The sequence below is a fragment of the Theropithecus gelada genome, chromosome 15 (genome assembly GCF_003255815.1).
Source record: "Theropithecus gelada isolate Dixy chromosome 15, Tgel_1.0, whole genome shotgun sequence".
Lineage (NCBI taxonomy): Eukaryota > Metazoa > Chordata > Mammalia > Primates > Cercopithecidae > Theropithecus > Theropithecus gelada.
In genome coordinates this window covers 30,333,080-30,347,061 of record NC_037683.1, presented here as the reverse complement: position 1 = coordinate 30,347,061, position 13,982 = coordinate 30,333,080, and the positions used below count along the sequence as shown (strand labels likewise).

Genomic DNA, 13,982 nt, shown 5'->3' with positions numbered 1-13,982 from the left:
GACGGGGTTTCACCGTGTTAGCCAGGACGGTCTCAATCGCCTGACCTCGTGATCAGCCCTGCTCAGCCTCCCAAAGTGCTGGGATTACAGGTGTGAGCCACCACACCCGGCCGACTAGATGTGTTTTATAGTCATTGCTGTTGTTGCAAGAGTATTAATTATAATATAGTTATTACAGGAGGCTAGAATGTCCATAAAACATAGTGATGCAATTAATTCCCTTGTTCCTTATTTTAATAAAACTGCTATTAATTTCTTTAGAATTTTTACATTTTAGAGTTGAACTATGTAATATTTTGGATCATATTAATCAGATTTTTTAAAGTGTATTCTTTATTGAGATAGTTTATAGAAGTATAATTTACATACAAGAAACTGTACCCCTTTAACCATATAGTTCAGAGTTTGACAAAAGTATACAACTATGTAACCACTACCCCAATCAAGACATAGAATGTTTTCACCACCCATAAACTTCTCCTATGCTTTCCTTTTTTTTTTTTTTTTTTTTTTGAAATGGAGTCTTGCTCTGTTGCGCAGGCTGGAGTGCAGTGGCACAATCTCGGCTCACTGCAACCTCTGCCTGCCGGGTTCAAGAATTCTCCTGTCTCAGCCTCCCAAATAGCTGGGACTACAGGTGCCTGCCACTACACCTAGCTAATTTTTGTATTTTTACTAGGGATGGGTTCAGGCTGGTCTCGAACTCCAGACCTCAGGTGATCCACCCGCCTCGGTCTCCCAAAGTGCTGAGATTACAAGCGTGAGCCACCACGCCCAGCCCTGTTATGCTCATTTCTAATCAATTCCCCATTATCTCTGAAGGCATTGCTGTTCTGATTTCTCTGACCATAGCATACAACTAGTTTTGCTTGTTCCTGAATCTCATACTCGTGAAATGGTGTAATATATACTGCTTTGTGTCTGACTTCTTTTGTTCATCATAATGTTTTTGATATTCATCCATATTGCTACATGTAACAGTGGTTTGTTCCTTTTCATTGCCACTTTTATTTGCGTGGTTGAGATGGAAATAATTACGTGAAGAAGTAGGTAGGGTCAAGCTCCCCCTCATTTTGCCTAAGAATTATAAAGCAATTCATTTGAACAACTGCAGTATCAAAAGGAAAGTTAGTATAGAAATGTTAGGCCACTCAAGATGACTGACTCATCAACCACAGCAACAAAAAAGTCAGATACCAGCTTTAGACACAAAGGATCAACCAAATAATTTATTCCTGCAATTTGTAGTTTATTCCAATTTTGTTTGATATTATACCTCCTAGTTATTAAGAGGAATCAAGTCTCATCAATCATAAATCATTAATCCTTGCCAACAAGTATTTTTTTCCATTTTATTTGTTAACAAGTTGTTACTACTATATAATAAAGCCATTTCATTTTATTGTATTTATATGCAACAACTGCTTTACAATATTCTGTTAGATTTTTGATTGATAGTCTGTGGTTCCTCTGATGGAAATAATATGGTCTATAAATAATTATAAACTATTATATATTGTTTATATATAATATAAAACTATAAATCTTAATTAGATTGTATTCTTTCTTAGTTGAAATTTTGGAAATTTTTACTAGAATTAAAATTAAATTTTATCTTTGTCTGCTAGCACAAAATACATTTATTGACTAACTTTCCAACATTTATGTCCCAGTTCAGTTTACATGCATGAGCCACAGATGTTCTTTCTTATATTGAAAATAATTCACCTTTTTTAAAGAAAAAAATCTCTTTCACTGAAATTTTAAATTTATTAATCATAGTTATTTCCTACATCTATATGTCGTTTGCAGTAGACATTTAAAAATGTATTTCTAATTCCCATTGTTACTTAAATAAGTAGTTTTATTGGAAAAATGTTATCTTTAAAAATCCTCATCGTCATTTTGTTCCAATTGAAGAAAATATAATCTAAAAATTTTTACATTTTAATATTTTATAGAGGTTTTCTTTTCTCTGATATATACTTAAAAATAAAAATTGGCATTTATAAAGACATAGTCTCTTCCATTAACATATAAAATTCATATATTTATGTTCAATCCTTTCTGCTCTTAAATGAGTATTATCTATTTGATCCAATAGTTTAATAGTGATATATCAAAATTTTCACAATAATTGTGTTTCTAAGAATATTTTCTTGCAATTCTGACTCCTGCTTTTTGCACCAAGAAATATTAAACTAAAATTGAATTTACTGCTGATAACTGGTAAGTTTGATCTTCATTTTTTTGTTATATCTTTTGAAAAAGTCTCTGTTTGCCTTTATTCATCAAAGTAGTTCAGAAGTTGTCAACCATTTTATATTCTACCTCTACTTGCTTGTGAGATTTTTAAAAGCATGCTATCACTCATGGTTTTCTAATTATTAGGTTGGTGCAAAAGTAATTGTGGTTTTTCCATTAAAAGTAATGGCAAGAACCACAATTACTTTTGCCCCAACCTAATATAAGCAGTCATTCAATGATGTGTGCCTCTTTGCATGATGACATGGAATTTTATTTGTCCAACAAATATTTATTGATCTCCTTCTGGGCTCCAAGTACTACACTAGGCATTTAGGACATATTAATGAACATAATAAACAACTTATATATAACTTTAGAAGGTGTTAAATGTCATGGAAAAAGAAAAAAGAAATGCTCGGGTAAGGAAGACCGGGAATACCAAAGGAAGAGGAGAAAGTTGTAACTTTAAAAATAAGGTATTCAGGGTAGACCTAATTAAGTTAGCATAATTGTACTGAATCTTCCACACTTGTTCTTTGAAGCTTTATCTGAAATTATAAACCATATTTGTATTGTTCAGTTACATTTTATTTGCATATGCTCAATTTTTGGAATATTATTCTTAGCTTTTACATTTGATTTCATAATCATATATAAGTAGATACTTGGAGAAGTTTACTATGTTACTTGTCATTGATACTCATTGTTATTCATTTCAAATGAAATCTTTCTTTTTCTTAAATTCTTAATTTAAATTCACTTCTTGTGTATTCATCTCTTCTTTACTCATCTCTCATTCAGGTAGAGTAGGTATTTTTCACATATAAAAAAAATTCTGTCTTTGTACATATGTGTTTTTGACTGGGTATTTCAGTCTGTGTTAACATAAGTGTTAGCTTTTGCGTTAGTTCTCCTCAAACACTATGGACTCCGACCAATTATTTTCTGGCCATATTGTAATGAAGAGGAAGCAGAAAGCAATCCTGACTTTTGTTCCTTTGTAAGGAACATTTTCCTCTCTCCAGATTGTAGAAAGATTATTTCTTTAATTGTTGAGATTCAAAATATTTGTAAAATTCATTTGGGGATAGATTTATTTTGTTTTCTTTCATGTAATATAAAGAATATAAACATAATAGGTAATATGCCCTAAACATTATGCCCTTTTCATCTTAAAAATGTTTTCTTATACCATATCTTTGATTATTTTCTATTTTTTATGTCTCTGGTTCTCTTGCTGAGAAACAGTATTATTTGACTTTGAATTTCTTACTTGCTCTACTTTATCAGTTATTTCACACATTATTTTCATCTGTTTAGCCTTTCTTGCATTCAATTAGGTCCTTTCTTTCTGCATTCAATTGAATATTTAGTTCAAATTTGTTTATTTCTTGCAGTGCCATTTGTTTTCTATTTTCAATGAAGATTGTAAGTGTTGGTTTTATTTTTTGTGGTTTCTATTTTCTGTGGTTACTTCCATGTTCAAATTATCCTACTTTTCAGTCTATAGTTCATCTTGATTTGTTTTTTTCTTGTGAAAAACTCTGCTATAGAGGGCATGCTTTAGTGCATGGCAATGAAAACAAAGCAAACCAAAAGTCATTCATTAATGTGTTCTTCTATTTAGAATAAAAAATTTCCCAGGTATTTACTTCTTCTGCATAATGTGGAATATGGAATTTTTTTCATATGTCCCATATTGATTTTTGCACACTTTATGCTGTCTGCATGCAAAAAAAAAAAAATGTGTTTATACAACCCAGGGGTGGAACTAAGATAAGCAACTCTCCTCAGGTCCTTTACCTACTCAGGAGTCTTGAAAGCCCCATTATACTCCCTTCTCCTCACACCCACCAAGAATTATAAATCCCATTGTTATCTCCATATAAGAATATATTTGCATCTCATCACATTCATATGCACAGTCTTTTATTCTATGCATGCTCCATTAGCTCATATTGGCAAGTTAGGAAAGCAGGAGTGTGGGAATAAGTATTTAAAAAGACACCATTGTGGCATATACACACACACACACACTCTCACAATTTCCTCCTCTCTGAATCCTTCACATACTGAATAAAGGACATCTGCTACTATTGTGTTTAATTTATTTAATTATCTTTAATTTCCTCTTATTATTAACCCCAAATACCTTAATTTGAAATTAACCAGGTTTTTCCTACGCAGTCTGTCCTATTTTCTATCAGGCTTAAGCAAATACTAATCTGCAAAATTCCAAGTAGTCCAATTAGTGTTTCTTCAGCCCCTTCACTCATAATACAACATGTAGATGAACGTAACAGCTTCATATTCAAACAGATATTACCTTGGCGTTCTCAGATAGAAGCACGCATAGCCATGGGACAGGATTCTGTGCCTCAAAGTAAGGGCTGAGTAAGGACCCACATGCCCTCCTCTAAGCTGCCAGGGAGGTGGCGCTGTTCTGTTTCAGAGGACAAAGCACACAGAGGTCCAGACTATGGTCCTCAAGCCCTGCCCATTAGCCCCAAGATCGTGGAAAAATCTTCCAAGCTGGAAACTGATTGACAATGATCCTGACTTTCAGTAGGTGTGTTTTTTAATCTGTATACCTTATTTCCTACCTGTGTTGTTATTTGAATATGGAGTTGGGAGAAGACATATCAGAGATTCCCAAACTAACACATTTTAAATTTGATGTTTTTTCCCCTAGACTAACATTAATTGTATTTCACAACAAAACGAGAGAGCATTTCATCTCATGGGACAGTACACTAGATTTCATGAAATCTCATATTATTTGCAGTAAAAAGTTTCTTTCACAAAAGCTTTTCAAGAACAGACAATTTACTATGATGATGTCTTGAAAACACAGAATTTAGGCTCTGCCACAAATTTGCTTTAACATGTTATGATTCATCAAGTTTTGTTCTCCATATACTATTTTAGAGAGTACTGCTTGGCAGTAAAGGAGCTCTTCTGTGCAAAAGAATGGCTGGCAATGGAAGAGAAGACCCACAGAGGACTCTACAGATCTGAGATGCATTTGCTGTCGGTGCCAGAATGCAGCAAGCTTCCCAGCATGCACTGGGACCCTACAGCCTGTGCCAGACTGCCACATTTAGGTAACAAAGAGTTCTCCCAAGACTTTGTAGGTTAAGAGAAATTTACTATTTTGAAGAAACTAAGGTGTAAACTTAAAGCTTCTAACATTTCTAGGCATTTCTAATTTTTTTTTTTTTTTTTAGTTCTGCCTTCCTTAGATACCTACTAGTGGAATCCTAATGCTATCCTAATTGCACAGATTAGGATAAAGATTTATTTCATTTGCTCTAAAATAAACGAAACAGCACTTTTAATTACTGCTTGACATTTTAGATTCTTTCATAGGGAATCTTATGAGAGCTTGTAACATTTTCTGGAATGTGCAGAAAAATGGCTAAGAAGCATCTCATATTTTGTCAGAAGAGTGGAATAAAGGAATAAAGTCCTTTTTCTTAGCCAAGAAAGCATGCTAAAATAAGACACATGTTTGAAAATGCTGATCTCACAAAACAAAACTGAATTGCTTCATGTTGCTTTAATGAACTCTGTTTGTAAGGAACTATGTTGTTATCCCTAACAGCTGGTATAATTTCAAAGACCCACTTCTTTCACATTTGAATGCAAAGAATGTTTTCCAGTTGTATATTAAAAAGCTGAAAGAGATCTTGCATTTCCTAGCACTCTCTCACAGAATATGTGAGATACCTGGATACTCACTTAAAACAAATTTTTATCCTTTCCCCTTCAGATTATAACAAAGAAAACCCAAAAAGTAAGTAATTGTGTTTGTGCCCTTGAAACCTTATGTGTATGTAATTGGATTCATGCATGTGTGTTTACACTCATATTTCCTGATGCCCAGAACAGAATGTACAGCCCCTCTCAAAGGCTTCTCACCATACTCATCCAGTGTAGAACATGAGAGAAGGTCATGGAAGGTCTCAGTTTGTAACTTTTAATTAGACCGTAGAGAGTACCATATTTAGTGAATCATACAAATACTATCTCCCACCTCCAGGTCATTAGCCTGTTTTATTTCTTATATGTCTGTAAAGCAAGCCAAATTTAAAAAGTCACCTTTTGATTTTATATTCTTGATTTGGTATAATCAATCTATGTATAGATGAAACCCAACATTTATTGCTTCCTTGAGCCAATTCGTGATCTTCATTTGTGACAACAGATCCCTCTTTTGAAAGTTAGGTATTTTTTTAAGATAGCTGATTTCCAGTATAAAGTTTATAGGATCAAATCAAATGGCTCTAAAAAGGTCATCACAAAAATCTCTAGGAAATAATTCAAGAAGGTAGCTTGAAAAGGGATGTCCTACAAAATAACTTGTATCAGATAGTGCTTTAACCTGTCAGAATGCAGAAATCCTCAGGATGAAATTAGAAAAACTTTTCATGTCAATTAACTTCCTCTGGTCTCATGTTCTAAGGCTTAAATCACACTTACTTCCTATAATACATATTCCAGCCCTAACCCCCTCTGCACTTGGCTAGGTGCCAGGACTTGATTTTTACCAGCTTGCTTAACGGACCAACACTTGAAGTATTAAAAGAAAGAATGCTACTGTTCCTAGTTGAATCACTCAGAGTTATTAAACAAGAAGAGTTATGGAAACCTTAAAAATCTCTTATTCTGGTAGCCTGTCAAATTGTTATTCCCAAATCGAAGGAATAAAAAAAAAAATTCAATTCTTTGTTATATGAGCAGCCAAAGTTTACTTTGATTGGACTTTGAATTGATTACTGTGCTCTTTGTTATCCATCAATTGTTTACTCAGTCATCCATTCAAACATTCATGGAGGGTTTACTGTGTGGAAGGACCAGACCATTCATCTTAAATTAGACAGGAACAATACACAAAAATCATCCACATTTTTGCCTTTCACACTAATTATAAAGGAATTCTGAGCAGCGCAAACTAGCTACAATAATAAATTTTCTAGTCTTTAAAAAAAAGCTTTATGAAATCTTTGATACATGTAAGAAAATGAGCTCCTAATGTCATGAACTGACCATTTAAATGGAAAATAGGGTAGGGAATGTCTGAAAATATGCTCCCTGAGTTAAAGGCAATTATTATTAAAAGAGTTGGCTTTAGCAGGTTAATAGTGAAGCAAAGAAAACATCCTTATTAGGCAGCGTCCCATATTTTATAGGAGCGTGTAAAGACCTCAAATATTTTCCAAAGAGTGTCTTGATTTCTGAGTAAACTCTAAAGAATATCACTAGCTCATTTGGAGGGGGTCACAAAAGAGCTGTTAATCATTTGTTTATCTTTGTATTATTTTCTTCTTCCTTGAGCACAGGGACTAGAATTTCAGTAGTTTTCCTTTTTTATAATTTCTTTGGCTGAAGTGAAATATCTTTTTGAGCAAGCAATGCCTTTGTGCTAGTTACATTATTTGTCTGCTAAGCAAGGATTACACTATTCCTCTCTTCCGTGAGACTTCACATACTTTACTACAGAAACACTCAGCAGTGAATCTGTCTTCTATTTCAGAGCTTCTGTGGAAAAAAGGATAATCTGTCTTAATCATTGAAATAATGATTTGCTATTCTCTTGAATTCTTTTTCCTTCCATCTTTGCTCTTTCTATACATATACATGGAGAATGAAGGACCCAATGAATGTACCCAAATCCAAACTGATTAGTGTGATACATACATTATCTCTCCTAATACTCCCAATAGTTCTACAAAATTAAGTACTATGAATGTCCTCCATTTTACATACAACCCAACTTGAGAAAGAGAGATTAAGCAATGTGTCCAACTTTATCCATCTAGTAAGGTGATAAGCCAGAATTTGAACTCAAATCAATCTGATTCTGGCTCTGTCTTCAGAGCCAGAATGTTATACCTCATGCCTTTCTGTTATTACTAACATTTTTTAAAAAATTCTAAAACCTCATGTGTAATAAAGCTTAACCGATTGTTTAACTGGTTCATTCTTGAATAAATACCACTACCTTTTTACATTTGTTTTAATTGATTATTCTTAAGAAGGTCCAATTGATAAAAATTGTATTGTTCACAATTTTAAATCACCCAGGCCACGTGATGATTTGACTTTTTGTTAACGTTTAAATGAATACATGCGCTGTGTCCCAGACCGTTTTTCCATAATGATCAGCTACCATTTTGCCCACAAATGAAATCATAAAATGTCAGTGTCTCTCTGTGTGTGCGTTCGTGTGCGTGTGTGTGTGTGTAAAACTCATGCATTATTTCATAATTGAAATGTAGTTTGGGTAATTTTGTGGTAATATTAAAGTTACACATTCATAGAAAATTGGAGTTTAAAGTAACTTTAACAGGTATTTTATCCAAACTCTCCCACAATGAAAGAATCTTTTCTAGAGCATCTCTGACAGAAACATTCCCTTTTCCCTCCTGAATTTATTTCTTAATTCCTTTGTAGAATACATTATTTGAACAATTTAGCTATGTAGAACTAAATTCTGGTTCTCTAGAACTTTCAACAACTGATCTTCACTCTGTTTCTTTGATTTATTTATATTCTATATGACAGTCCTTGAAATATTTGGAGACAGGCACTCAATCTCTCTGTAGTCTTCTCTTATTCACATTAAATATCTCCAATTTTCAAATTTTTCTTTTGCAACTGACTTCCAAAATCTTCACCTCCATGTTTACTCTTTACTGGCTGCACACAAGCCTGAGAATATCCAGAATAGAACACAATGCACAGAGCATGATCTGATCAGAATTTCAATGCAATCATATTTTCTGTGACAAGGCCTTGTTCTTTCATGAGTATAAACTCATGCTAGCTGGCTAATAATCTCATGACATTAATAGCCCTTCTATACACATATGAGTTTACTGATTTCATTGATTTTCTAATACATTTTCTACTAGACCAATCTAATTCATAATTATTTTTATTACATTCTTCTAGCATTTATAATAATTTGTAATTTATATGTTCTGTGTTCTATGTACTATGTTCTATGAGGCATGGTGATCCAAGACACTTTTCTTCTTATATGAAACCTTTTATCAATGTAAAATGTCACTCTCATCTTGTTTTAGTGCTTTTAGCTTTAAATTTCTAGTATTAATAATGGTAATTTTTTCCTTGTATTTACATTAACCTAGAACCTCTTTGTTCCTCATTTATTTTTATTTTCTTATAAACAACATATACCTGGGTTTACTCCAGTCTGATAGCTATTTTCTATTAATAGGAAGATTTAGCCTGTTCATATTTTATATAACAACTGATATACTCTATTTTATCCCTACTATCTTAACTGTACATTTTCTAGTCACTTTATGTTTTTGCTTCTTCTTTTTCCTTTTCTTTACTTGTTACTGGTTATATTTTCTCCACTGCTAAGTGAAAGTCAGACCACAATTCTTTCTACACATTGCAGTGCTCTATTTATTCCTTATTTCTGCCCACCCCATGGGACTTTCAGAACCTCCAATGAGATCCTCAGAATGCTCAGATCTTCTTCTTTACCTCCCCTAGTACTCTTAGGTTTCTCTTTGCAGAGTGATTCTCAATATTGAGTCTTATCTAGTGAATTAGCCAAGACTCCACCCATCGCAGTCCATTTACATTTCTATTGAAGTCACTTTCTGATTCAATTGTTATTAAGAGTCACCTCATGTATTTCCTCAGAAGGGAAAGTGTCTTGGGAGACAGAATCCCTGAAGCCTTGTATATTATCAAATTGTTTTCTTTTATTTGGGTAGTTGAAAGGTGTATTAGCTGGGAATGGAACTCCTGAGTGACATTTCTCTGGGTGGTTTATAGATGTCATTTCACTCTTTTCTAGCTTCTAGTGTTGGAAGCAGGTAGTCCGGTGTGAATTTTGTTTATTGTTTTCCTGTAAGTAATTTATTCTTTCTAGGTAGAAACTTTTAGATTTTTCTCTTTATCCGTGATATCTGTATGATGAAAATCCTGTTTAATGATGTGCTATTGAACATCTCTTTCCAACTCCATGATCAGGGCTTCACGTTGGGAGCTTGACATAAGCTATGAGGGGAATCTTTATCCCATGGAAATCAGGATGGCAGACTGATCTTTCTAATGCAAAAAGTTGATTATGCTATTCCACCTCTTAAAACACTCCTATGAGACCCTCCATTTGCTGCATGGCATAGTTCAAATTACTTACATCGGTATACAAGGACTTTTCTCACTAAACCTGGTATCTGCAGCCTTACCTGTAGATACTCCCCAACTCCAACAATGAAGCTTCTAGGTGCACTTTTAGCAAGGTATCACATCTGCTTAGTTCAGATCTTGGTATATGCTATTCCTTCTTTGTAGAATACTGTCTCTCTACCCTGACTCCATTCTACTCCCTTAATTCCCCCATCCCACACACACCGTTGTTGTTGTTTTTGTTTGTTTGTTTGTTTGTTTGTTTGTTTTTTGAGACAGTCTCGCTCTGTCGCCCAGGCTGGAGTGCAGTGGCACGATCTCGGCTCACTGCAAGCTCCACCTCCCGGGTTCACGCCATTCTCCCGCCTCAGCCTCCCTAGTAGCTGGGTCTACAGGCGCCCGCCACTATGCCTGGCTAATTTTTTGTATTTTAATAGAGACGAGGTTTCACCGTGTTGGCCAGGATGGTCTCAATCTCCTGACCTCGTGATCCGCCCGCCTTGACCTCCCAAAGTGCTGGGATTACAGGCGTGAGAAACCGCGCCCGGCCCTCACCTTTTTCTTAGTCTGTTCAGGTTGCTATAACAAAATGCCACAGACTGGGTGGCTTATACCACAGAAATTTATTTCTCACAGTTCTGGAGTCCAGGAAGTCCAAGATCAAGGCGCCAGCAGATTTGATATCTGGTGAGGACCCATTCCTCATAGACATAGGTGTCTTCTCCCTGTGTTCTCATGTGGCAGAAGGGGCCAGGGAGCTTTCTTGGACCTCTTTTGTAAGGGCATTAATCCTATTCATCAGGACTCTATCCTTATTCATTTCAACATATGAATTTGGGGGAAAGACACAAAGTCTCAGATCATCATAACCTTCAATTGGTTACTGGCTACTCACCATTTATATTTAACTTACAGTTATTCACTCTAGAAAACCTCCCCAGTATGTCTAAACCTAAGTTAGTGCCAGCCCTGAACATTCATAAGCATCATGTTCTTACTACTCTTATAATGCTTCTTATATTTTGTTTTATTTCTCCATTTACTCACTTGTGTCTCATGACAAGCAAAGGCTTGTCATGTTCACCACAGTTTTCTGGCTACCTAACAGTCAATATTGATTTAGCGAATGCATTTACATATGGATGAATGAGTGCATAAACTCCTGTAGTGTTCAGAGGAAGAATAAAGAGAGAAAATTGGTGAGAGAACAGAAAAGATAAAAAGGAAAAAGAATGAAGATTCAAAGTGATCATTTAGATCCAAAGAACTCATTAATGTAGTTCAAGGGAAGATCAGATCAAATCAGAAGCAGTCATCAAGGAGTAACAAAACAAAACTATCTTGAAGGAAAGAAACATTTAAATCCATAAAGCAAAAGTATTGTTCCAACTATGTCATTTCTTGCATTAAAAAAAAAACTCACTAAATCATCATAGATTTTTCTTTTTAAAATGACATTAAATTCTACTTTCTGATTCTTCTTAGAAAAATTAACCTTATATTTACCAATGAAATTACACTACCAGTTTTATCAATTACATTATATTCCCTCATGCGTTATATACGGTGTGAGCGGCTCGGCAAACTCCAAACACAAAAATAGTTGTTTCTCCCTATCTTTTAATAATTGTTCCAACTTTATTATTAGCAGAAAGCAAAGCTCTTCAATTTAAGCCCCCCACCCACCCACCCATCTTAGATCAAGAAAACTTGGGATGACTCATTCCAAAGAGAATCAGACTAGCTTTCAAGTCGGTCAGAGAGGAACCTAGTCAGTCTGTACAGTCCACCACTCCTGTGGTGCTGGATGAGGCATGCTGTCACTGGTCTTGCACAGATGTTTTACTGCTGTGCTGATGTTCTTCCAGTTCCAGGTGCCTGCCTGAGTCACAGTGGTGACCATCACTTGCTTAGCCATTGGTACTGAAGGCATTATCACTGGGTCTACTTCCAGACTAAGTCATACATGGGGAGTCTCTTGTAACCTCCAATTTTGCAAGTGTCCTATTTCAAATGGCTTTAGGCATCTACTGCCATAAAGGTTTTATTTTGACTTTGTAATATGTTATATTAATATATCCCCTTATATTAAATCATTATTCTCTGACTATAATGTAGTCAGTTGCTAACATTTCATTTAGGATCTTCTAAACCTAGGTTGTATAATCTATGTATGCACTCTTCTGTGCTAACATTGCCAGGTTGTGCTATTAGTATTATAATAATTTCTAAAATAATTTGAAAGACTTTTCTCTTACTGGAACATATTATAAATATGGAAATTTTCTCTCTTTCAAGACTAAAAGAATGTCTTTTATAATGTGATGACTTAAAAATCTAGCTTCCTGCCTATGGCAATATTTATATTTTCTAATGCTTCAAATTTGGTGATTAATATGTTCCTATCATTTTCTTTAAGGTGTGAAATATATAATTACATATTTTAATTAACTTTGAATCTGTTATAACTTTTTTATCATTTCTAATTTTCTATGTTTGTACCCTTTCTATCTTTTTAATTAAAATTCCATTGATTAGACAACTATATGAATATTTATAAAACCAACTATTGATCTTTTATCATTTGTGTTATGTGTATTCTAACTTATTAATTTCTGCTTGTGTATGGCTGTTACTTTATTACCTATTATCTTTTGTTTTCTGTAGTTATTGTTTCTTACCCAAAGTCTTGGGTTAAATGTTCAGTTCATTCACTTTCATTCTTTTTATCGAGTGAAAGGAGATAACACTATGACTTTATCTTTGAGCACAACTTTGGCTAAATAAAATACACACTCTTAAGAGGCTTGTGCCTAATCTGTAACTATGGTTACTCTCTATTTTTTGATAAAAAGATCATTGATTTTTTTCTTTTTTAAAAATGTCCCATTGGATTTTATTTAATCTATTATTAATTGCACTTTGGCCATTAAGTAGATATGCATAATTTCTGCTTTTAAAATTTATTGAGATTAATCCACAAATATTTGAAAAGAAGGTTTATTCCCTATTTTGGGGTACAAAGGTCATTCTTAGCTATTAAAACATTGTTGTTGATTATTTTAAAATACTCTGTATCCCCGTATTTGTCTTTACTCAATCTATTAAAAAGATTTAAAATGTGATTAATAAGTTTCTTTTAATACATATACAATGGACTTTGTACTCTACAAATAGTGGTATGAGTATGGCATCTTTTGTTTTCCAAAAGTAATGCTGATTTTACTTATATATATATATCACATTGGACTTTTAAATTGAAGTTTGACAGGAGTTCAGTTTTTACATGAACTTTTTCTCATTTGTGTCCTAATATTTTCATTTTTCATCTTCTTTCATGATTTTTTCTTCTGTTTGTAAACTGACAGTAAATGTGTATAAAAGTTCAGCTCTAGACAATCCTGATGTCAAGTGTAATTACATGAAAATATTTTATTTGATAATTTCCATGATTTATGTCAGGTCATAGATAACATGATTCAGTATAAATGGCACCAGACCAAGATCTGCATTTAGCTCAGGGAAAAAAAAAACCAAAAACCTATTTCCTCTGTCTG

General features: G+C 33.9%; 1 protein-coding gene across 3 annotated transcripts in view; it reads left to right on the top strand.

Annotated features, from left to right (window-relative positions):
- Positions 1-13,982, top strand: part of MUSK (muscle associated receptor tyrosine kinase) — a 130,910-nt gene that overhangs the window by 106,512 nt on the left and 10,416 nt on the right. For 2 of the 3 annotated variants that reach the window (XM_025360020.1, XM_025360019.1), the window contains one exon: positions 5,176-5,351. In XM_025360020.1, the coding sequence (XP_025215805.1) occupies positions 5,176-5,351 (176 nt within the window). Of the gene's footprint in view, positions 1-5,175; positions 5,352-6,019; positions 6,044-13,982 lie in introns of all 3 variants that reach the window. The other variant, XM_025360018.1, reaches the window with a different exon arrangement.